General features: G+C 37.3%; 1 protein-coding gene across 1 annotated transcript in view; it reads right to left on the bottom strand.

Annotated features, from left to right (window-relative positions):
- PTPRK (protein tyrosine phosphatase receptor type K) overlaps positions 1 to 26,532 on the bottom strand; it is a 433,873-nt gene that overhangs the window by 206,218 nt on the left and 201,123 nt on the right. The window contains exons 4-6 of the mRNA XM_058172115.1: positions 20,245 to 20,326; positions 18,282 to 18,397; positions 1,542 to 1,716 (exon numbers count right to left, since the gene is read on the bottom strand). Coding sequence (XP_058028098.1) covers positions 1,542 to 1,716; positions 18,282 to 18,397; positions 20,245 to 20,326 — 373 coding nt within the window. The remainder of the gene's footprint in view (positions 1 to 1,541; positions 1,717 to 18,281; positions 18,398 to 20,244; positions 20,327 to 26,532) is intronic.

Here is a 26,532-nt window from a genome sequence, read left to right as displayed (position 1 = left end):
GATGCAATTTCCTACAGCATTTGACAACTTTCTTGAGACAATAAAAAGGACATAATTTGATGTGTACTGCAGGGATGGTATTCACTTACCTTCGCTATTGGTTCTCAAATGTGAGTGTGCTTCTGTGCATGCCTGCAGGGCCTTCTGCACATGCACAGAGCATCAAAAAATGGGATGTGATGAGCCTCCCACAGCCACCGCTACCGGTTCACCCGAACCGGATAGAACCGGCTGAATACCACCACTGGTGTACTGTTGTCAATGAAACTAAGGTTTGGTTTTTACTCCACCATTTTCTGATGGACTTCACTTTTTAGAGCTACTACTGAAATGGACAACAGTAAGCCTCATACAGTATATCTAAGTTGGCCACCTCTGTTTCCTGACAACTGATTTCTCGATTATAAATGTAAAAATATATAAACTAATTTTTTTTTCAATTATGTCTTTTTATTCCAACATTTTAGCCTGTTCATTTTCTATCTTTCTGCTGGCTTACCAATATTAAGTTTAAACTACATCTTCTGACCATATATTCCTGGCAATAGAACAGAGCCAATTTTAATCTAGTTTATCAACAGCCGGTCTTATTCATCTCACATTCATTAAAGCCTAGAAGTGTCAAGATTTGTCTTCTACAACTTGAAGATAGCCTCATTAGTCAAAATGATATAGAAGCAATACTCAAAACATGACAAAATGAATTGCATTTCATTGTATCATGTTTTTTTCCCCTCCTACAGTTGAGGGATCACATAGATCAAGATTCGTCAGTATGAGAATTCAGCACTGAAATTTTTGTTTGTTCCAAATAGCAATAGAAAGTCCTTAAGCATGCCCTGTCACTTTGGGTTTAGAAAGGAATGCACTAATAAACTCTTACCCCCGGTCATTTTTGACTATGGGCAATACTATGCCAGCTTTTATTAAAGGCAATTCGTATCACTGGCCCAAAAATTTCCTTTAAAATTACCATCTTTTATGTCCATAGAATACGACATTGGCGTTAAAGTGCCATTAAGATATAGGTCCTGTCATTGTACTTAATTTTCAGCACAGTTTTAACACTGGAGAAGCTTTCTCCCCAGGGTATGTTTTTGACTAATGAGGCTTGTTTGATGGTTAACGAAACAAACAAGAAGAAAACACTTACACTGGGTATTGCTTTTGAAATAATATAGTAAGCACAGCACTCTACATCCTACATCCTCCAGCTATGAACTCATACTCCCAGGATTTTAGATACAGAATTTAAAATAAAAAGTACATTTAAAAATTATTTTCCATTAATTTTTATCTACAACCCAACATCTATATAATTGCAAGGTTTATAATACCGTGATTTACTAGTCCACCCTCTCTGTGGAAGCTTATTGGTTGTCTTTGGGTCCATTTCTCTGTCTCAGCCCAACCTGTTTTTGGAGGGTTGGTTGTGGAGAAAAGTGAGAGGAGCTGCTTTGAGCTTCTGATGGAATATCAATCAAATAAATTAATGGTAAAATATAAAGGGATCAAGTCTGAGAAATCTGAAAAACCCTTACCTCGAACAATAAGTTGAGCAAAGTTGGAAACTCCAGATCCTCTCTCAGACTGAGTAACACAACGGTATAAATCCTGATCTGTTTTTGTTACTTCCTGAAGTTTAAAAGTAGCAGCAAAACGTCTGTGATTTATGTTTTTTGTTTGGGCCACTGGAATATCTTCTCCATTGCGTCTCTGAAAAGAATAAAGCCCAGTGTTAAAAAGGCTGGATGATGTTGACATCATGTATCTGCTCAGAACAGTTAAAATACAAAAAGGAAAATGACTGTGTTGTTAATCCCATTCATCAAAATATAGCTTCACAATGTTTGGAAAAACACTTCCTGAGCTTCTATTATGTCTGTTTACCTATGTTATTTTAAAATATGCCTTTTCTCAGTAAGGGTGACAACCATTAAACACCATATAAATAATTGTATTTCAATTCCAGATTGCTATGACGGTCAACATAAATGAGGGAAAAGATTAGTGATGAGGGTGTGAGTGTGGTGCTGTACATAATCAGTTAACATACTTCTTCTCTGCTCAGAAGTTTGAATTTCACAATTTCACAGAGGTTTAGTACACAATGTCATCTAGGAAGACTGACACAATGCTTTTTTTAAGAATAGTAGAATTACTGTAGGAAAGAAAGTTGGGTTGCTGCAGAATGGACATTAGTCCTGGCGCATTCGATGAACAGCACAACAGCCAGAATACCAAAGAATCCCCTCTAAAAGGCCAGAAAACACTGCTTGAAGTCATGGGGTTCTGAAACATTCAGTTCTGAATTGTTTCCTTTATGTGGATCAGTGTTCTGTGCTGGATAGTTTTGAAAACCTCCACTGTCGTGTTTTGAGCATCATGGCATATGCTACCCCCAAATTAAATGAAAATCTTTGCAATAGTCAGTATTGAAGTTATTGTACCAATAAAACATGACAAGTAGCTTAACAAAATTAAATAGTTTATGTTTAGCAAGTCTCAAAAGGTATCAGTGTTTCTTTCTGAAATTTCAAAAGGTTTGGGCAGTAACATCAAATCTTTTGGGCTATAATTATCCAAATTATATCTTTATGTCTATCTATTATATTAATGCAAACTAACACAACACAGAAAGTAAAGTCAAAAGAAAGAGTAAAAAGTGCAAATAAAAAAGAAGTAACTTCCAATAATTATCACAAGTATAAACAAATTTGGTAGTTGTTCACCCTCTATAAGGTTACAAAGAGATGCTGCTTCTAATAAATTTGTAAAGAGTTGTCAAAATTTCATACTGTGGGGCTATTAATTTCTGGCTCCATTTTTTGAAAGCTTCAAGCATGTAGTGTTAATCTGAGGCAAAATAAAAAGGTAATTCTGTTTTTCATTTTCCTGGAATCCTTAGTCCTCTCCAATGTCCAATTTAAATCATAAAATCTCTAATCTCTGTTATGATTTACAGCAAACAAAAAGGTTCTTGTTTCTAACAAAAAGCTGTTTATTTTAATTAGCTAGTTCCAAAATCTTATACTAAAAGTTTCAATATCCCAAATTTGTCTGGCCCCTTGATTCATTTACAGCTTTCTTGGTTCAAAAATCCATTTAGAATTTTGCCATTTATTTCAAATTCATTAAATTCTTAAACTTACAGTTTCATTATCTTCAGATATGAAGTTAGACTCAACAGGTGGCTTTTCAAACTTGTTATACTGAAGATTTTAATAGCCCTAAGATAGTTAAATAGGCAATTCCTGAAAATGACTAGAAGGAGATTAGTGTCCTTTAAAAAGCTCAGCTGCAGTTATGAGCTTGATGATCAGTTTTTCTCCTGGCACTGAAACCTATGGGAGATCACTGTCTCCTCATGGAGAATAGCCACGTGGAGCACAGATGGGCAATCCCCTATCCTCTCCTTATCCAGAAAGATTTTGAAAAACTAATCTATTCACTGATTCTTCTATCTTTGTCATAGTTGTCTCCACTGTCCATGAAGATGTGTTTAGCTTGTTACTGCTTCCAGAAATTGAATTACAGTAATATCAAAATATTATAAGATTTCAAGTGGGACTGCAGCAGTCCATCTGATGACAAGATAATATTTCAGTCCATCCCTTTCATGGGTGCTTATGATGGGTGAGGTGGGGGAAGAAGGTGCTATGGTTTGAATGTATTTGTGTGGATGGTTTCTGGAAGGCAAATTATTAAGATCTGAGATCGACAGAGATGGACAGAGGCAAGGCTGCAACAACTAACCTTTATTAACTTTCATTAACACAACTGAACTCAACTCTGAGCTTGCCAGCGACTTCTGACAAGAAAGCTCTCACTGACAGCTAAAAGCAAACACCGGCTGTCAGAGAGGAACCAATAGCCGCGCTTCCCACTTCCCGCTTTTCTTGTTGCCTGCGCCTCAGCCAATCAGAACATTTCACTATCCTGGCTGAGGCAGACAGGTCGTAAACACGAGGACTTAACACAAATCACTTTTATTTCCACTTTCAAACCCACTCAAACTCCCCAAATGTGATGAAATTGCACTGCCATAATGTAATCATTTTGCTGTCAACCCTCAACAGTTTGCAGATTTCCTAGTCTTGTCTTACATGATAACACACATAATGGCTTATCATTGGGTTGTGGGTTTTCTTTATTCTTCACTGACAACTACTGCAAGGCAACTTGGAAAGTAATGTTATCATGACATAAACATTTGTATTGTGAATAGAGAGAAGGAAATGAGGGACTACTAACGTTAAGGCCCCTAGATTTGTTACATTACTTAAAACTTGGAAGACAAAAACTATGGTCCTGGTGACCAACCCGGAATGGATCCTGCAACATGTCATTCTGGATCCTGGGACATGTCATTTGAGATATTACTTACAGTTTAATGAAAACAGCAAACTAGAATAAAGTAATTGTTAAAATACAGAGAAAGTTCAATCATAAGTTCATAAGAGTGAGTAAAAATATTAAAACTAATAACACAATATTTTATACACTGACAGATCTATAGTTAGAGAACACTACAATTTGGATTGCCACAAATTTTATAGATAGATAGCTAGACAGACAGACAGATATAGATATAGATAGATATAGACACACGCAAACACCAAATTGACCATCATTAAAAAAGAAAGGATGAGATAAGGGCCCCTATTTCATACCAGCAATCCTCTCAGTAATCCTACAAAAGTTCACTTATTTTCTGCTACTAGTAGCAAATTAGAGATATGTTCCCCATCAGCATGATTATTCTGCCAGGCAAAAAAATATCAAGAAAATACTTTTCTACTACCAGGGTTATTGAGGTCGGGGGAATCATTTATAGAAAACTTTATTAATGGAGAAATATCAGAAATGTTTTCTAAGGCAGAGAAATCTGAGAAAATCAATACTAAGAATAACAAATAGTTGTATATTCAGATGTACTCAGGAGCATTAATTATAAACATAGGAAACATTATTCTCAGTTGTACTATCTTTATTCCAAGATACTAATGAACAAGGGACAATATTAAACCTACTCAAACTGTAGGCTTGAAATACTAGCTTCTTCCAATAATGGTACACAGTGTGATTATTCATGTCAGGATAGAAAGAAAGTTCATGTGCAAATCAAATGTACGCTATTATCTATAACTTTAAGTATGATTGATTGATTGATTGATGACTAGTGTCATCAAACAAACTTATAGCTTAAAAATGGAAAAAGAGAATCTCATGCAATAACCTGAATGTGGCTAGTCAGTTTCATGGAAACTAACAGCTACCATAGTTGTTTATCAGTGGAACAAGAATGGAATAATAACATATTATGTTTGACCAATGATTTGTCCTATGGCCTTGTAATCAGTGAAGAAGTGGCTAGTAAATTCCCCTAAACCAAACTGAAAGAGTCAAATGTTAGTAGCATTTAGGCATCCCCAGAGAAAATATATATTGCTTATGTGACTTAAAGAGGAGTTGCAAATGACACAGCCAGGGGAAATGATTGTATTTTTCTTCATGAAAGAGAAGCTCTCTTCTAAACTAAATGATGGAAATGGCTTTACAAAACAGAATACAGAGTGACAAGAAGAATTTAATCTAGGCATTCACATGCTCAAAACTGAATTTCTTGGAAAATCTCAAGTAAATAAAGAATAAAACTACAGCATTGGTATCCAATGCTGATACAGTATAGCACATGAAAGACATTATTCTACTGTGTTAACAAAAACTATTGTATCTAACAATATACGGGTACAGTACATTTTTTCTTTACTACACAGGTAGTCTTCAACTTATGATCACAATTGAGTCCAGAATTTATGTTGCTAAGTGGAACATTTGTTATGTGAGTTTTGCCTCATTTTACAATTTTTCTTGCCACTGTTGTTAAGTGAATCATTGCATTTGTTAAGTTAGTAAACTTTTTATAAGTAAATCTGGCTTTCACATTGACTTTGTTTGTCAATGGGAAGTTTATCACATGACTCTGGGACACTGCAACTATTATTAGTATGAACCAGTTGCCAAGCATCTGAATTTTGATCATATGACCATGGGGATGCTGTAATAGTCACAAGTGTGAAAAATGGTCATAAGTCACTTTTTTCAGTGACTTTATTGTAGCTTTGAACAGTCACTAAACAAACTGTTGTAAGTCAAGAACTACTTGTACTGGGCTGAAATCTCTATGTGTATAATTTTTAGGCAATGAATTACTTCTGGTATTAATGTGAAAATAAGATACCCAAGTTATCTATTTTGGTTATTTTATAGAACTAATTATTCCTGTTCTTTGAAAATTCTCTCCTTCATTTATCCAATAACATGAGGAGGAAAACTAAGGTAGAAGGAGTAATGGAAAAGCTCTAGAGAATTGTACTGAATATTTTCACTTAGTTTCTCTTAATTTTCCCCAATTATGTGACAGTTATCATTCAATTTGAGGGAAAAGAACATGCACTCAAGGAAGATTTTCAAAGAAAACAAGAGTTTTGATGAAATTCTCCTCAATCTCATTGATGAGATATCGGATCTTGCCCTGAATTTTGAAGCCACTCTGGCTTGTGTAACTATCCCTGCTTTTATCACTCAATCCTCTTTGCTCTGATACAATATATAGTAGTTGGTTCTCATGCCTCCGTTAAATTCTAAGGGAATGCATAGGGGAGTTCAGAAAGTGCAGATAGTTAAAGAAGCTGAAACGTGATGGAGAAATTTGAAATGAAAATAAGAAATCTTTTGGGAAACTGGAAGAGAGATTTTTAGAATAGAATAGAATTCTTTATTGGCCAAGTGTGATTGGACACACAAGTTATTTGTCTTGGTGCATACATTCTTGGTGTACATAAAAGAAATTTCAATACAGTATTAACTTAAATCATCCAAAGGTAGTAAGGTTTTCCACATTGTAAGCAAATGGTGGTATAGAAATATTGAGCAAATTAACTTAAAAACAAAGCTCTATAAAGTTCAACTTTTTTCCGGCAAAAAATAGCAATGCTTGTGATTTTTCCTTCCCATTCCTCACTAAAGGACGAAAGAAGATTTTCATTTTCAACTAAAGTTCCTGTAAAATATTAAATTTTGATCCCAGTAATTACAATTTAAGCATAACAATTTAAGTAATAACTACAATTTAAGCAAATTAATGCAGTACTGAAGGCTACATCTGTTGACTGCTGGCTGCCTGCAATTTGGCAGATGGAATCTTACTAGGCTCAAGGTTGACTCAGCCATCCATCCTTCTGAGGTGGATAAAATGAGGACCCAGATTGTGTGTGTGTGTGGGGGGCAATATGTAAACCTCTTAGAGAGGGCTGTAAAGCACTGTGAAGCTATATATAAGTCTAAATGCTATTGCTAATGCTATTCTATAGTTACCTTAATTCAAATGCCAAAGAAAACCATAGTTGAATTGAAAACTCTCATTTGCCACTATCATCTTTTTTGGGGCGGGTGGGATGCAAAGAGGAAGGGGAGAAATTTAGGCACACCAAGATCCATTACAAGTTTATTCACATGGTCAGAAATAATGATTTTTTGTATGCCTGATCCAAGTCAAGCTGAATTGTCTTTAGTTTCTCAATAAATCATAATGACCTTGGTGTACAGTGACAAGGTCACTTATCCTATTGGGCCTTATATATATATAGGTATAGTATGTAGGTCTTGGCATATTCGGGTCTTTTCCCATGTAAGGGGAGTATCTTGAGAGTATCTTGCCGACGTTTTGATGAGGTCTCACTCATCATCTTCAGGCTGATGCTTTCGGCTTTGTGCTTCTGCGAGCAAAGAGTGATCGGAGCTGCTGTCTCTCTATAAATACTGGTGGGGAGGTGGGGAGTGTTGCTGTGAGTGGGTTGGTTGGCTGTGTGGTTGCATCTTGATTGGTAGATGGAGTGGGTGTTTGCAGATTGGTCAGCTGTTTCGTAGCATCCTGTGTGGGTGTGGTCCTAGTCTTTTGTTCCTGAGCTTTGGTATTGTGGCCTCTGGAGTTCTGTGATGTGATGTCTTGAGCAGATAACTGTGAGGCAGCATCCCAGGTTTTGGTTTGGCTCTGAGTCCAAGGTCTTGTCATGTGTTCCTGGCGTGTGTCAGCTTGCTTTGTGTGGGGATCGGAGGGGGGCACAGTGGCCAGTGGTGCCAGCATGGTCTGGCTTCTGGATGGTGGTTGTGTTTCGTCTGGCTTCTGGATGGTGGTTTTGTTTGGGATGGGTTTGGGTTTGAATATGGTAAGGATGATTGGTGGTGGCGTTGTGTGTTATCCTTGGTCCAGAGTCAATTTTCGTGGCTGCCAACCAACCCGCTCCCAGCAACACTCCCCACCAGTATTTATAGAGAGACAGCAGTTCCGATCACTCTTTGATCGCAGAAGCACGAAGCCGAAAGCATCAGCCTGAAGATGATGAGTGAGACCTTGTCGAAACGTCACCAAGATACTCTCAACCTTACACGGGAAAAGACCCGAATATGCCAAGATATACATACATATACATATACATATACATATACATATACATATACATATACATATACATATACATATACATACATACATACATACATACATACATACATATATATATAATGTTACAATCATAACGATCACCAAAGTTTTAAAAGCTGTAAAGACTCAATGGACTTGTAAAATGGAATGGTGAAGCAGACCAGAAGCATGACAAGATGTTCTAGTTATGATGTGACTATTTGAAACAAAGACATTTTCAAAAACAAATCTCTAATCAGACAGTTGTGTGTAAAGACAGGAAAGCTATTTGAGGAACCACTATCAGAGGAGCTTGGTGGGGAAAAATAAACCAGTGGGATAATACTCTCATCTTCCGAACTGTAATAGAAAGAGGCATCTGCTGAAGAATGATGTAATGCTGGACATGCTCTAAGCACCAGTTAATTTGCAGAACTGAGTCTGCAGGGAACCACATCTGCAGCTCTCCCCTGAATCATATGTCACCATGGTTGCCCTGTTACAATGAGAGAGAACATGAGGAGACATAAATTGCCTACAAGGCCGTGGAAGTGAAAAAAAAAAAGAAAATCCAAGGAGAGCTTTACTAGACAATTTTATAGCAGGGAGGGAAAATTAAGAAATGGAAAGCAAGACATTGTTAAACTACCTCACACCACAGCAGGACTCTGGTAGGGATTTATCAAAGCAGGTAGTTTAGGTCTAAGTCACATGCTTTATCTGCCAGGGCCTTGGTGGACTTTAATCTGATTAAAGATAGAAAATTTAAAGTACCACCTTTACTCTTTCTGCAACAAGGCACAGTTAAGTTTCATGGCTTGAGGCATTGGGGACACAAGTGGCCTCTCAAAGCCAGGTGTGTGATCCTTAGAACCTATCCAGAAATTGCCACTGAATTGCAATATCGAATGGGACTTAAGGGGAAAAATAATTAAAGACACAGGAAGCAATAAAGTCAGCTATGCTGAATTGAATGTAAGTGGAATTTAAGTGGAATCAACACCATCTACTGCTATATTCCAGCCCTGTTATTTTTCTTGACCCTAAGATGGCATTTAGAAGTCATCTAAATGAAAGTAGGTAATTACAGTTCAAACAGGAGGTAGGGCAGTATTGAAACTGCAGAGGAACAACCAGGTTGTGCAAAGGTTTTCTTCTGCCTTTGTATTTTTTTTTCTTTTTAAGAAAAGGTGCACATTTGTAAGATGGAATCCCTCTCATCACGTGGTAGGAAAACCATATTTTCTAGCTTTAAACCAGAAAATAAGTAAAATATGTAGGTCTGTTGGAGACTTCCTGCTCAAACACAGAAGTGTCTTCTCATTCAGCTAGCTAAAATATTAGGGGTCACTTTTCAGAATGATTAGGATTCAGGAGACAGTTTTGTAAATAGATACCTGAAGACTCATCCATTATTGGCAAAAGACCCACCTTCTTGCCAATTTACAGTCAAGCCATTAAAAAGAAATTATGAATGGTTCTGCCCTAATGGCTGAGGAGATAAATCATATCTAATGGGAAATACTTGGGTTATGAAATGTTAATAACTCTATTCTTTTTACTTCAAGCAGTCTTGTTAAAATTCTGTGTTGCTCATGCCTAGGAAAAGGAATATTTTTAGTTTGAGAACTGCCCTTATAGGGTCGAAAATGTTTTTCAGACTATTCTAAAGAGTTGTTCATACTCTTCATTTTCTATTTCAAGTAAACAGTTATTTTCAAGCCTTCCCCTTTTAAGATCTAACAAACACAGCCAATTCCACACTACCTAAACTCAAACCTGTTTTAAAAAAGATTCATTAAATGAATGAATAAATGAATTGCTTTTTTTCTAGGGCATGCAAAATCAGACATTATGTCTTAATTTGCTTACTATAATTACATAAATTTCTGTGTTCATCTATTACCCTAAACCAAGATTTTTAACCATATGTATGATCCTATAATAGCTTGATTCATATGTAATGCTAAGATAAGGCCTGGGATAACACTTCATGCTTTGTCAAAACCAAAAAATATGCTTAAACATTGCATGTGAATATCCTTACGGTGCTATATTCCATAAAGAAATTAGAAGCATACATTATTATCATTAACCAGAAATATCTATTTTATAAGCTGCAAATGTTGTAGTTGGCAACATATTTCATAATTCTAATGAAGAGCAAAAAAAATTAATGTATATCTAACTACAGCAAAGCTAAATATATTAATAAACCTTGAGTTGGATTTGCAGCAAGCTGTTCTAATATTGAAATATCTTGAGCAACATAATATGGCCATGGGGAAAAGCATAAGTTAAATATAAAGTATTTACAAGATGCAAAAGAGAGAGGAGAATTATGTTTACCAGATTTGAAATTGTATTTTGCTGCTTACTGTTGATCTGAATGAAAGAATTGATGTTGCTAAGAGTCACGAAACTTTTAGAGTTAGAAGATCATGACCAGAAGTTTGTATGGCATGGATATTTATGGTACTATAAAGTTAAAATTAGTATAGACTTTAAAAATCAGACTTCAAATGCATGTTGGAAAGGTGAAAATCATGTAAGGACACGTGAAAGAAAAAAGCTTAAAAATTGATTCAAATAGATACTTTGATATAGAGAATTTTAAAGATCAATATTCAGCTGAAACCAGAACATTTCCTTTTAGGATTAATGGGCAAATGGGCAAAAAAACCATGAAATATTATTTCAATATATGAAATAATAAATATATTACTCTGGTAAAAAGAGTACAATATACAAAGGGATGGAAAGATTTAACAGTATCCACTAAGGAACAATGGTTGGTACAGTTAAAGATTTTGCTGCAATGGATACATTGACTTCTTTGATTTGAAAAAAGAAATTTGCTACATTTATTGAAGGCGCAAAGCTCTTAAGGACTTTTTTGCATAAAATAAAAAAAAAGCTTGTGATTAATGGATTTGATGATTAATCAGGTTAGATTACAAAAGGAAAAGAAAAGAACTTTTTAGACAACGATTAAAATGTATTTGTACTTATAAGTGCACTGAAGATATTGGAAGGTAGTTTATATATCTGTTTTTTTAACTCTTTTTTCCCCTTCTTTGTATTTTTTGGTTTGCTTTTTTTCCCTCCCTTGATTTATATTAGTTTGTATTGGTTTTTAATATTCTTTTTTAAAAGTTTCAATGAAAACTTCCAGCTTTGGCTTGCCAACCGAGGAGACATTTAGCCAGCACCTAAAGCCTCTGCAGACAGATTGGCTTCTTCTGCTTTTATCTCTATCTGCATAGGATTACCCAGTCAAACTTTAATTTTTTCTTTCTTTCTTTCTTTCTTTCTTTCTTTCTTTCTTTCTTTCTTTCTTTCTTTTTTTGTAAGTGAATGTGATCATCTTTTAATTTTGGACATATCAAAATCGATGGTAGCACCCTGGCCTGCATGTCAGAATGCAAACAGAATTGCACAAGGAGGCCAAGCTTCTCTGCCCAAGCCAAATGGTGTGTGGATGCCAAGACACAACAGTGATGGATAGACTCATTAGTGATTCAGTTATGAACAACTAAACTGGGAGCCAGGGCATATGGTTTAGCAGATGCTCCAAGCACAAGGCTTTATGGGTGGGGCAGTACAGGTGCTATCTTATTCTGGGCATATAAGTGGGATCTTAAACCTTTTGGGACAGTTTATGCTATTCATTATTATTCCAAAACAAGTAAACAAGAGAGAGCTTAACGTTGAAAGAAAGTGGGGGGAAAAAAGGCTCTGATATTCACATGGAACTAACAAAAACATAACTAAATGACATAACCTAGTATATATTTTTTCAATCCATGTTTTTTGTCCTTTCTATTGGATATTATATTTGAAATTATTTCATATTGTTCCAGAAATGTGCCAATCCATTTGAAGTTTGCCAAAGCATCAAATTCCATCCATCCATTCATATTCATTCCCTCTATGCATTGTATGCACATACACATGTCGACTGAATAAATCCCAGGACAAATCAAACGTTTGGATTATTCACTGACTTCAAGAATTCAAGAAAATGAAAAGAATTCACAAAACCACAGCAACAATGCTATGTTGCTATGGTTTCGTGAAGCAGCAGGCGGTTGGACTAGAAGGCCTCCAAGGTCCCTTCCAACTCTGTTATTCTAGTCTAATGGAGACTCTGTGCTCCTTTGGTGTTTGCTAGACTTCAGTTTACATTGATCCCAATCAACTTGTCCAAAAATTAGACGAGAAGTCACATTCCAAAAATATCTGGCAGATCATTGGCCAGACTTACACCAAAGCAGAGGTATTCAAATACAGATCCCTCCCAATGATTAATGGATTTGCATGACTCCCCCATGAGTAAAATTGATAAGTTCCTACTTTTTTTAATAGTGTGCCAGGGAAACCAGTTTAACACTAAATGCGTTCCTTATGCTCCCTTTGCACATGGAAAATTCACCATCAGAACTCCATTCTCCATTCTGCCACCTGCCTATCCAAAGAGACCAGGACCACTTTCTCTTTTTAACCAAGAAACTGGTCCAGGTATTCATTGCCTTTCCAAAAAAGATTGTGCGCACCGAGATGGAGTACTGAATTTGATTCTTGCTTCTCTGTTAGTAAAACACAGCTTCTGTGGTTACAGAAATGTCTTTTCCCATTCTACCTATTGACCATGGAAACAATTTCCCTCACACCCAATTATCTCTAGCTTCTTAAAGATTCTTATTTGGCTTATGCTCAAGATCTCTATTAAAGGAACTGAAGGACCATAAAGTTGGAAAGTCACACCCTTCACTCAATAGTATTATGGAGTCCCTGGAGCAATAACTGGTTTCAGGCAGGACAGCTTCTGTATGGCCATAAAGCAGGGGTGTCAAACTTGATTTCATTGAAGGCCACATAGGGTTGTGTTTGAGATCAGGGGGCCAGGGTGGGTGTGGCCAGTTCGACATCACTTGTGCTGGGGGTGCCTGTGGTGGCCCAAATGCTCTGCCAGTGAAAACAGGCTCCCGAGCTCTAGTTTCAGCTGCAACGGCCTCCTGCAACCCTCTGCCAGTGAAAACAGAGCTTGGGAGGGCTGCACATGGCCCTACCAATCTCTGTTTTTGCTGGCAGAGGCACTGAAGGCTGGTCCTTTGCTGTTTCCAGATCTAAGCACCCCACATGCTGAATCCAGCCCCCAGGCCTTGATTTGACACCCCTGCTGTAAAAGATATGTTTGTACAACACTTAATCTCTTACTAGAAATCCATTTCCTGGAGTTGCACAATGTACTGAAGTATAAACTAGCTGAATGGATAGATAAACAGGCTGGATTCACTCATTTCACTCAAGTAAAGCCATAATATATATATTTTTCTGTTGTGTACTTTCAGCTGCTAGATCTTGAATTGTGTGACATGTTGTGTGAAATCAGCTAATGGACACAAGGAATCTGGTTGAAATCTGCCTTTTAGGCCACAGCCCAGAAGCTCCAGGCACAACCTAGCTCAGGGATTCTGGTACAGTTCCAAGTGTTTGCAGTCCTTTCTGGGCTAATTCCCCAATGCCCTCTCATTTTAAGCCCCATCCAGTCTGATATAAAAGCTGTGCTTGCAACCAGCAAAGCCAGCATTAAAACAACCCAGGAAAACATTGCTGTCTTTGAAACCATATTTTAGAAGCAGGCAGAAAAGAGATGATATAATCTGTCAGTGTCAACATACCCATTATGTTAAGGATAACCTTGGTCCTTTATGAGTTGGTAGTTCCATAAGATCCTTACAAATTATTCTCTCCACTGGTGAAGAACTCTTTCATGCCTCATTCATGGAAGGCACTTCAGGATAGGCATTAGCCAATGAAAGAAGAGGGCATTCACACAGAGCAAAGGGATAGCCAGGCAGACCTAAGCTATGCTGTGCAGCAACAGGCTAATGCAGCCTATTATTAACAGCAACTGCTTGCAATATTGCAGGTTCAAGTCCCACCAGGCCCAAGGTTGACTCAGCCTTCCATCCTTTATAAGGTAGGTAAAATGAGGACCCAGATTGTTGGGGGGCAATAAGTTGACTTTGTATATAGTATACAAATGGATGAAGACTATTGCTTGACATAGTGTAAGCCGCCCTGAGTCTTCGGAGAAGGGCGGGATATAAATGCAAAAAAAAAAAAAAAGTCAAGAAGAATATCAAGAAGTAGGTTCCAGCCAATGAAGAACACATTATGAGCAAACCCTGTTCAGAATCAACGGCAGCAACACAAGATGTGATCTGGATTTTATAGAAGGATGGAAGATAAGAGCAAAAATACTACACAAATTGACATTGCAGATGACCATACTCTAACCCCCAGATACTCTGTCGGTCTGTTTATTTTCCTCCAGCCATTGAAAGCGTAACTGCATTTGTGGAAGAGAAGCTCATTGGCCTAAGCAAAGTAAGAGTTGCAACTTTCTATTCAAATCTGTGGTTCTCCCACAGACAGCTGCATCATTGTCAAAATATTATTTTGTGTGGAGAAACTGTAGCCATGACCCTATATTCATTACCCTAGAAGAATGTAATGGAAGAAAGCAATTCATCGGTAGAATTCACACTTATTTGAAATTCAAAGTGAGAAATGGTTAAATGAATCAATATTTGTTATATAAGACATAAAGCCCAAAAGCCCCCAAATACTTAGAACTGCACAGCTATGTCTGAAAATATATACGTTTTCAATGAAGGATGTGGAATGATTTGAAATAAGGCAATATTCTCGAGCAAGAGAGCTACGATGTAATCCTAGGCAATTATTCTTTGGAGTAACAAATGTATGGTTGACTTCTTCCAGCAGTTTCATGCTGAAAAGCTTTGGGAAATAGGATGGAAAAAGCAAAAAGGGCTAAGGAATTTCTTAGTACCATCTTCTCAAAGAGTTTCCTAGATAGAATTCAACAATTGGAATTCAGGTACACAAGCTCCATTCTGGCAATATGACCTGGTAGTATTGTATATTAGAATGTTGTATTATGAATCACAATGGAATCAGGAAAACCCACTGCTACCTCATTTCTCAAACCAATCCTAACTGAAACAATTATCTCACTTCACTTTACTATTATTTATATACATACAGATAAAATCCTCCTCCCTCCGTGTGTGTGTGAGAAAGAGAGAGGGAGAAAGGGAGGGAGGGAGAGAGAGAGAGAAAGAGAGAGGGAGAAAGGGAGGAAGGGACGGAGAGAGAGAGAGAAAGAGAGAGGGAGGGAGGGAGAGGGGGGGAATTAAGACATCAGTCACCAACTCTGACCTTAGAAATGTGTTCTTAACTGCACAATGTCTGCACTTCTCACTTAAGGATTTTAAGCCATTAGAAAGCTAAATTTTTGGGGCAAAATGAACATGCCAATTCTCAAGCAACAAATATACAATTCTAAAATTTCTATCTAAATTCTTAGTGATTAGAAAATGCTTATGGACTTTTGCTGGAAAAAAAAGAGAGAGAAATGAACATGATTTTTGGGTTTAAAGATCAGAAAGGCTCGTAGAAAGAAGGAAATTGTGATGCAGTCTTAGAGACAGTAAGGTATAATTATAGGACTTATAGGACTATATTGTCTAGGCCTTGCCCTTTTTTGTAATGTGGTATCTGGCAAATATACATGCACATGCGTGCACACACACACACACACACACTCACCCCACCCTGTATATAGACATAAGTAAAGTAAAAACCCATGCTTCACTTGTACCATAGTGATTCAACCATTCCAGTGATCATCAAAGTAAATATTCTAGAACAGGAAGTGGTATGTATTGTTCCATCTTCTTTTGGGGGAAAATTTATCCCCAGAAAATGTTTGGCCTCACTCAAAAATAGCTGGTAAAAATGGCTTAAGCAAATAATGGAATGTACTGGTGTTCCAGGAATATTCTGTTCCTGGAATAATAATGGTATGCTTTGAATGTCCCTATTATGCATGAATATCTAAAGAGAATTTTCAGATTGGTTTTGGCCAACATAGGGGCAGCTGAGCATGGGACAAGATTTTCCTATGGATTTTGTTAATTAATTACTTCATCTTGAGGTTCTCATCTTAAATTCTGGGATATCTTCCTCGTGGGTCAATGTGGAGGTTAATGCCAAGTAATTTAAATCCTCCTGAACTGATGAACTGCTTCAATGGTGAACTGGTTACTCAATCCACATAGCCCGTATCAGATAGAGCATGCAAACTGTAACTATTTCAAACTTTTTGAAATGCCTAAAACTATTAATTTTTTTGCGTAATAATCTCACTACTAAACTGGTAAGCAGAATGCTTCCAGACAGTAAAAGAGTTAGGAGATATGGATGCAGATGTACAAGAATAAGTCACTTTATCCTCTTCCTTGGAAAAGGAAGTACTCAAAGCAATAATTGCCAAGTAATGATGATTTAAAGGAGATTTTTCACTGAGTACAAGTGGTAGTTTTGGCAAGTCCTCATTACCTTGGAAGATGCTCAAGATTCAGTTAGGACTCCACTTTCTTGATATGTCCGCCAGTAAACCATATAAGGACCATTAAAATAATGTCTGCTGTTCTATACTTTGCTTAAATAGCCAATTAATTCTTTCTCTTAGGCTTTTTTCCTCTCACTGGTTTAATTCTAGGATTTAAAAATTTCAACTGCATGTATATTTTTAAATTAAAGCTCAAGGCTGAGCTCTTGGATTAATTAAACTGAGATATCATGCAATGCAGTACCAATGAACAATCCTGAAAAATAGAATGCTATAACTTCTATGTTTTGTTTTCACAGAAGTGCGTGAAGTTGAGACTAATCAGTACTTGGGCTGCTTCTATGAATTGCTTACTGTATATGCAAGATTTGACTGGAATTATTTTCAGTTAACTTACTATTTTTAAACAAAGACAAGTTAAACCAAGGTTTGTTAAACAAGTCATAACGTCCTAGCTTGCGCATAATACTAAGCCGTAATAAGTGAATTTATGTGTCCTACTAAATCATATTCCTCAACAAATTGGATTATGTCTTACTGTAATACAAGAGCCTATCCTGTATGGTTAAGTTATCACATTATAAATATGCACAGCTGAACTGGCCTCATCTATGCAGCGGTTAATGTACTGGAACAGAAACTGTGAGACTGTGAGTTCCAGCCTTCCCTTAGGCACAAAAGCCCACCTCACTATTTTGCCTTGAAATGTATAAAATAAAGATGGCGTATATCCCTATTAATAGTAATAATAAATAATTGTAATCAGAAATGGCAGCTGCTGTGTCCCAGTTCACAGATATGTGCCTGTCAAATGCCTTGCTCATTGTTCCCAGAAGTAGGTTGTTGCTTTCAGATGTACTAGAGAATGCTGTCCCATTGCCAGTTTGGTCAATCACACCGAACTGTCAATCACCCCAATCAAGGTGCACCATGATCTGTTCCTCAGGCAGAAAAATATGTGGGACTAGCTTTGTGACAATACGTTATCAGCTTGGTTTTATGAAGGCCAGTCCATCAACGATACACTAATCTACACAGAATTTACCAGCCTGCAACTTAAAAGAATGAATCCCACAGAAAAAGAGGATATGGAGTAGAGAGGTTTTCTCCCTGATTCCTCTCGCCTGTTCTACAGAATGGAAACAAAATTCCATATGTGCAAGCCAGATAGAGGAAGGTGGTATTTAAATAGTCCTTGCGGCAAGCTGATCCCAACAATATTGAAACAGGTATAAATAATAAATAACAATGATTTCCTGTCAGATGTCTGTCATATACAATCTTTGAGGAACTGGACTCTTTGTTTTTAACAGAAGGGTCTGACCGTTAATGGGTCAGGATGAGTCTTACCTGCAGCCATAACTTGTTCTTCACTGCATCTCTTCCCGTAGCAATGCACTGAAATGTTGCATTCTGACCTGCATTGACCTCTACATCCCCTAGCCTCAAGAAATGAGGAGATTTATCTGCAGAGATAGGGAAAGCAGAAAGTTACCAAAAGGTACTCTCAGTCATGGTTTTTTTTAAAAAAAATTCCCCCAAAGATATACAGAAATAGGAAAGCAAAAAGTTACCAAAGGGTACTCTCGGTCACATTTTTTAAATTTTTCCCCAAAAGGATACACAGCAAAGAGTCTTTGGGGTAAAAGAAATTCACACATGGAATATTTATTTATTTATTTTGTTTTGTTTTGTTTTGTTTTAGCTCAGTAGGAAGAATGGCCAAATAGGATGCAAAGAAATTGCAAATCTGAATGTGAATTTCAATAATATGAAATGTGAAAACTACTGCATTAATAACATAAAGGGTCAGATTTAATTAGCTGTATGTTATGGTAGGTTGGGGGAATGTGGAGTCCCTGTCATTAAGTATCATCTGCATTGGAGACGTAGCATTGTTTGAACCAGTGACAAACCTTTTTATACTTTCTGCATTGCCTCAGGGAAAGCTATATGACAAAACTCTGTGTATGAAAAAAATAGGGTTGAAAAAGGCACTGACAGCAGATAAGGTATTGGTGTATTATGTATTAAGGTAGTGTTTCTCAATCTCAGTGTTTCTCAACTTCAACCTCAATTTTAAGGTGTGTGTATTTCAACTCCCAGTATTCCACAGCCAGTCCACATATCTATAGTTACTGAGGTTGAAAATACAGGTAAAGATTCTCTCAGGTAGAGCCATCTTCTTGACTAGATGGAGATATCCACATAGAGGTTTTGGGGAGGTTTTTGTGTTGTTGTTGTTTTTGCAAAAATGCAGACGCACTTTGTCATGATCTTCTTCCAAGTTTCGTGTGTGTGTGTGTGTTTTTTTTTTTATATTCCAATCCAGACTGTAGGCTTGAGCTTTCATATCCTACTCCTAATTTACTAAGGATTACTGGGGAGATTACATGCCACTACATGTTTACTGGACCCGTGTCCCTCCTGGCTGGTGCTGGCCACTCAGGAGGTGACACGAGGCTGGCTCCAGGAGATTATAAATGCTTCATTGTTGGAAGGGGTTTTCCCCGCCGCCTTGAAAGAGGCGGTGGTGAGACCCCTCCTCAAGAAGCCTTCCCTGGACCCAGCTGTTTTGGGTAATTATCGTCCAGTCTCCAACCTTCGCGAGAGTGTGGTGGCATGGCAGCTTCCCCAGTACCTGGATGAAGCTGTCTATCTGGACCCGTTCCAGTCCGGCTTCCGGTCCGGATATAGCACTGAGACAGCTTTGGTCGCGTTGGTGGACCAAAGTTAGTTTCATGGACTGGTCTCAAGTCCCACTTATCTGACCACTGCCTTGATAGGAGCTCTTCCTTCAGTCCTTCAAGACACTTAGTGCAACCTGGGGATCTACCTATGGGCTTTATCCTCTGTCACGTGAATTTCCAAAGACATGACCCCAAATAAAACAACTGCAAGGTCTGTCAGTAGAGAAACAGCTGCCCGTATCTGAAAACAAACATTTTTCAGAACTGTCACAATACATTTTTAAAGTAAGATTTATCAATTGTTATTACCTGCTTTTATTATTGGGAGTAAAAGGAATTTTAAAAATCCAGCTCACAATAAAACTATTGGATACTCTTTATTTCACTTTAATTATAGTCGCGTGAGAGAGAATCACTGAACTGAAATAATTATGTGATAACAAAATAACATTTATGACTTTGACGTTTTCCTTTTCTTTTTCTAACACTTTAGAAAAAAAAAAGAGAGAAAAATAGTGGTAGCAGCAAGACACCACTGGCTGATTAATGAAAACACCAGGCTGACAATATTGAGCCTCTCTTAGAAAAGACAGAGAAAAGTGTGCCTCTTAATCATTACTTACCACAAGGGTAGCTCAGAACCTGGATGTCATCAATGGCAATGTAGCCATTTCTTCCATCTGAGACTTCAGCCTCAAATATTACCTGTCAAGGAGAAAGAAGAAATGTTTACAACACACACTGCAATGGAATTCCCATAGGTCTGGAGCGAGGAGTGCATTTTCTCATTAAAGCCAAATGTTCTGCTATATTTCACGAACAGATTTAATCGTGTTCACTGCCTTTTATTTATTCAAAGATTAAGTTCTTAATTAATACTTGTCAATGCTCACTTTTCAGTGGCCTGTTACCCAGAATTTACCATTTTAAAAAGAGCTAGACTTTCCAGGTAAAAGAGACAATTTTTCAGCTTTTTTTCCACGATATTGTCTAGGAGACAAGCCTTCGAGAGTGACAGTGAAAGTAAAAACTGAATTTGCCTGCAGCTATTTTTATTCTTTGCTAAGCATGTGATAAAAATGTCACACAAAAATAATGAAGGCATTGGTATTATACTATGGGCAGTAGCTTGGAATTACTGTCTACTATGAATAGTCCTCGTATGCCTTTGACTAGCAAGGACTAAGAATTTTCATGAATAAGTGAGGGTGCACATTTAGGCAATGTTCCTTAGAGATTTTCTGGGAAGAAAGGACAATTTTTACCTGTAGTACTATTTCCCATGCTATTTTGGCAAATGCCGTGGCTCTTTTATTGAGCTTTTTAGGTAGCAGAAAGAAGAAAGTAGAAAGAACGGACAAAACTTTCTCTTCCTCCTTCTTTTCTCCTACTAAGAAATTAATAAATCTAAACTTTATCACACCACATTAAAGTTTATCACATTCAACTTATATCTATCCTAATGTAACACCTGTTCTGAAAACTTAATGGACTGTATATACCATTCTGATAGCCTCTATATATCCCTTCCTTCAACTGCTGAGCACCAGGGTCCAGATATCTCTTAAAAATTAATGTGCTGTACATTGTCATTCAAGTACAAAGGATTTGTAAATTTAATTTCTGGTAGAGGGTTTGAACCCACAGTACAACACCTGGCTATTGCCTAACAATCCCCAATATATGATGAAACTGATAATGTAGTGCCTATTGGTAGAAATATAACTCATTATATTTAGATTATTTATTTATATTGTAAATAAATTGGGGGGGCGGGTTGGTGCACACTTTTCTTATTTGATTTTTAAAAAGAAAACTAAGTAATACTTCCTTTCTTGAAAAGAATCTTCGTTATAAATATTTTAATTAATTGCAGTCTTATCAAAATACCTTATATACCACATCAATAAATACTTTTTATTGAGATAATCAGGCAATCTCCACCACCAGAAATAGCAGAAGGCAGGAGAAGAAGCAATGGATGGAGACTAATCACGGAGAGAAACAACATGGAACTAAGGAGAAATTTCCTGACAGTGAGAAGTTGAGAACAATTAACCAATGGAACAGCTTGCCTTTAGAAGTTGTGGGTGCTCCATTACTGGAGGTTTTTAAGAAGAAATTGGACAGTCATTTGCCCAGAATGTATAGAGTCTCCTGCTTGTGTATGGGGTTGGACTAGAAGACCTCTAAGATCTTTTCCAACTCCATTATTCTGTTAACTAAATGACATAGACAATGACCCTAGAGGGAGGGAGGGAGGGAGGGAGGGAATATGAACAGTACTCTCTTATTCTCAATTAGTGCTAAATTAGAATCCACAGAAAACAACAAACTCTTTATAGATGCATGTACATCCAAACGTGCAATGTGAAAAAAATAGTTACCTTGTTTTAAAAATATTTAGTGCTGTAACAAGGAAAAAGCAAATATTGACAAATAAATTGTTGGTCTTTTGACAAGACATACATTTATAATGAAGAGAAGGGAGATAATCCTTTTTCACAAATAAAGTGTATTTTTTTAAAAAAATAACCATGCTACTATGACCATGTTATTTTAGCAACTAACTGATGTTTGATAGTATGCAGAATGCAATTTCCACAATCATTACATGATCTATAGAAATTAGCTGAACATGTAACGTAGAGAGACATAGAATATTTATGAGACAGTCTAACTCACATAAAGAGAAAAATGGAAAAACACACCTATCTCAGGTTTTTCAAAATATGTGTGTAAACTTTGCATCCTAACAGTTGCAATCACATTGTTCCAAAAAAATACAATTTTAATTCACAGTTCTAACCCATAGAATAACCACAAAGAAATACATATAGTATATTTATTGCAAACTTGTAACTTGGCTAACTGATAAAATCTAGAGGGTCACTGCAAAACTGGAAAATATAAAAAGATAATCAATACAGATAAGCACATTTCTAAGCAAGCAAACATTGTTGTAGTGTTATAGCATCAATGTTTTGGCCACAGTAAGGGCACAAAGAATCTATTTACATCATCCAGTTGTCAAATTTCATGTACTTGCTATATCATTCTGAACAGTGGTGGGTTTCAAAAATTTTTACTACCAGTTCTGTGGGTGTGGCTTGGTGGGCATGACATGGCTTGGTGGGCGTAGCAGGGGAAGGATACTGTAAAATCTCCATTCCCACCCCAATCAAGGGGAAGGTTATTGCAAAATGCCCATTTCCTCCCAATCAGCTGGGACTTGGGAGGCAGAGAATAGATGGGGGTGGGGCCAGTCAGAATTTTGACTACCGGTTCTCAGAACTACTCAAAATTTCCATTACCGGTTCTCCAGAACTGGTCAGAACCTGCTGAAACCCACCTCTGATTCTGAAGAATAATATTACACAGAGCTTTCCCAAAGAGAGCCCATATTAAGAGACTGCGCAGTTCCAAAATGGATGGGGAAGAGGGGAAGAGTTTCAGGGTAGCCGCACCCTAGAATCTCTCAGGATATATTTAGTAGTTTAGAAGGTTACAACTTCAATTTGGCAAGAATATGTCCCTGAGATGTGAGCAAATAAAGGATTGGATTCAATTGGATCTCACTGCATCATCTTTGGGCTTGGGCCTGACACTAACCTAAATATAAATTCAGTATCCAGTTCCTGACACTTCTGTTCCCAGTTTCTCTTTTCTTTTCAATAAATCTGATTAGAGAAGCCTCAGTGAGCATATTGTTGTCAGGTGTAATAACAAAATCCTAAATTCTTCTCCACCTTCCATATTGCTCAATTCTTGATTCCTTCAACTGATCTGTTTTCTGTTATTCTACAATAATCTGATTGTGTCCCCATGTTTCTTCATGGGAATAAAAAGCAATCATCTTCTCATTCTGTATCTCTTCTCTGATATTGTGAACACTATATAAACAATAAATGAGGGCCAATGTTCTAATAGGCTCTAATTAGGATTGAAAGACAGGAAGAGATATATAGCCACCCCTGAAGGCAAATAGGGCTTTGTGGCCAATGTGAAAACTGAATATTTTAAGATCTGAAAGGCTTTGGAATGTATAGTTGCATATTCAGTATGCATCAATATAAAAAGTATTAAATATGGAGAAGTAAGGTAAAGGTAAAGGTAAAGGTTCCCCTCGCACACACATGCTGGTCATTCCCGACTCTATGGGGCGGTGCTCATCTCCATTTCAAAGCCAAAGAGCCAGCGCTGTCTGAAGACGTCTCCATGGTCATGTGGCCGGCATGACTAAATGTTAAAGGCGCACAGAACACTGTTACCTTCCCAACAAAGGTGGTTCCTATTTTTCTACTTGCATTTTTATGTGCTTTCAAACTGCTAGGTTGGCAGAAGCTGAGACAAGTAACAGGAGCTCACGCCATTATGCGGCACTAGGGATTTGAATTGCTAAACTGCCGACCTTTTGATTGACAACCTCAGCATCTTAGCCACTGAGCCACCGTTCAGTGTAGAAAAGTCTATATGTAGTGTGGACACAGAAATTGATACTGCTAGTTTGTTCTCACAAAACTACCTGAAATAAATTTCAGTTCCACTTCCCCATATGACAAATAAATTGGTTCTGACAAAACAAATGTTTTCTCTTTTGCTTCTTGCAATTTATTTCCCCCTTGCTAGGCTCTAGTATACATCATTAAGATGAGCAGAGAGGCAGAATTCAGAACTGTCCAAAACCTAATCGTCCTTATCATTTTAGCAGATCATTCAGCTGGCATATCATTTTGTTCTGTCCAACTACAGGAAGACATGGATTCTTGCTAGCTTAATTATCTGAAACTTGAGCTGAGATGTAGGTCGCTTCTAATATCTGGAGTCAAGAACGTTAAAGAATTGGATGCAGAAGGGAAAGATGTCCCAGCAACATAGAAGAAAACTTATCTATCAGCTTGGAAGTAAAATGAATTGTACTTTATGCTGTTTTTCCCCTCATTCTGCTTAGCTGAAATCCTAATGCATGCTGATTCATGAAGTTCCAGATTCATTTCTAGTAAGGCGGCTTTTATAATTAAATGAAAGTCTTACAAAAACAAATTGTTTGTCTTTATTTACATTAAAAAGTATGATATGGGAGCATATAAGTAATTGTATGTATATTAATTATATTTCTTAGATACCAGAAATAGAAGATATTCTGTTTTGAGGACTTGGAAAATAACTAAAAATACTGTAAGAACATAGAAAAACTTAATTATTTTTCCTCTTTTATAAATATAATGATAAAACCACATTAGTTATTATACTCAAAAGGCTGTAATTTTATAGTTGTTTGGTTCTATACCTGTAGAAGTCTAGGAATATCACCCTTGAAGAAGGAATTCAATGGCTATTATATAAACATTATTTTAGCCAGAATAGATAGGTAGCGTAAGGGAAAAGTTCAAAATTTTCCTGCTTTGATTCTCTTTAGTATAAGAAGAGAAATAAATCTCTGCCAAGTTTTAAGCTTCTGTCATTATAATCTATAACAATAAAATATTTTTATGTAGTGTCTCTTCTCTGAATTGGTTTAAGTTGAATGGTTGACAACAATTTCCACCAGCTATTGTGTTACGAGAGAGATGGTTTAGGTTCAGTGTTAAAGATGCAAAGTAAAGGAAGAAAGACCAAATATAACCACTAGCACTTAGCAGAATAAGATACTTTAAAGCAGAGTTCTCCAATGTTTCTGGTTTTGCGGACAGGTGGGTGGGGTGGATGGCAGAGGGGATGCTTCTGCGTAGGTGGAAGGAAAGTATGTGTGCAGCTTCATTTGCACAAGCAGCAGGTAAGTGCACCTGCTGCTCGTACAAATGGAGCACGCCCGCATACCAGGGGTGAAATCTAAAAATTTTCACTACTGGTTCTGTGGGCGTGGCTTAATTGGTGGGTGTGGCTTGGTGGTAAGATGGCTGGGTGGGTGTGGCCAATAACAATAAATTATAAAAATAATAAACAAAGTATAAAAAAACAATAAGAGGTGCCAAAAACCAACTTTCATACTTTATACACACACAACACAACACAACTGACACACAATGTAAAAGCAGGTGCACTTCACACTTCACCCAGGCACAAAAAGCTCAAAAACCAACTTTCACACTTTACACATGCACAACACAACACAACTGACACACACACACACACACACACACACACAATACCACATACAGCTTTCTGAGATTTTGTGTGTTTGTGTAGTTAGAGTGAAACACTACAGAAACACACCAAATCTCAGAAAGCTGCACAAATATTTTATTTTATTATTAAGGTTTGTGGATTTCAATTCCCAGAGTTCCTCAGCCAGCAAAGCCAGCCAGCATTAATCACTCAGTGATGAAATAGATTAGCTAAGTTAGATTAGTTCTGTCTGGTGCTGAAAATGAAACTGGGACTTTCCGGCTGGGAAAAAAGCCATGAGGTCAATCAGTAATCAGGTAAGTGTCTTAGACTCTCTTAAAAGGAGGTTTTCTACGGTTCTGCTGATGAGGAACTCAGGTGAGATCCCCAGAGTAGCCTTTAATTATTATTTTTTTAAAGTTTAAAGGCTCTGCCGATCTCAGCTGAGGGGCGGGATCCTCAAAGGCTTTTTTTTTTACTTTTAAAGGCATGTTTCGGCTGAAGCAAAACCTTCTTTTAAAAGTAAAAAAAACCCCTCTGCTGATGGTGGGGCTCAGGAGAGGCAGGCGGCGGGGCCAGGGATTTTTGCTACTGGTCCTCCGAACCAGCAGTCACCATCGCTACCGGATCGTGTGAGCCGGTCCGATCTGGGAGCATTTCACCCCTGCGACATAGGTTCACCTACCATTCGCTGCTTTGGGCAGCCCAATTCTGAACATCTTACAGCCTGGTAGTGGGCCATGACCTAGGGGTTGGGGAATCCAATTTAAAGCATAAAATATTATACCATTGTGTATTTTAGA

This window comes from Ahaetulla prasina, chromosome 1 (genome assembly GCF_028640845.1).
Source record: "Ahaetulla prasina isolate Xishuangbanna chromosome 1, ASM2864084v1, whole genome shotgun sequence".
NCBI classification, from domain to species: domain Eukaryota; kingdom Metazoa; phylum Chordata; class Lepidosauria; order Squamata; family Colubridae; genus Ahaetulla; species Ahaetulla prasina.
The sequence above is the reverse complement of the archived record's forward strand: the minus strand, read 5'-3'. Positions and strand labels throughout refer to the sequence as shown.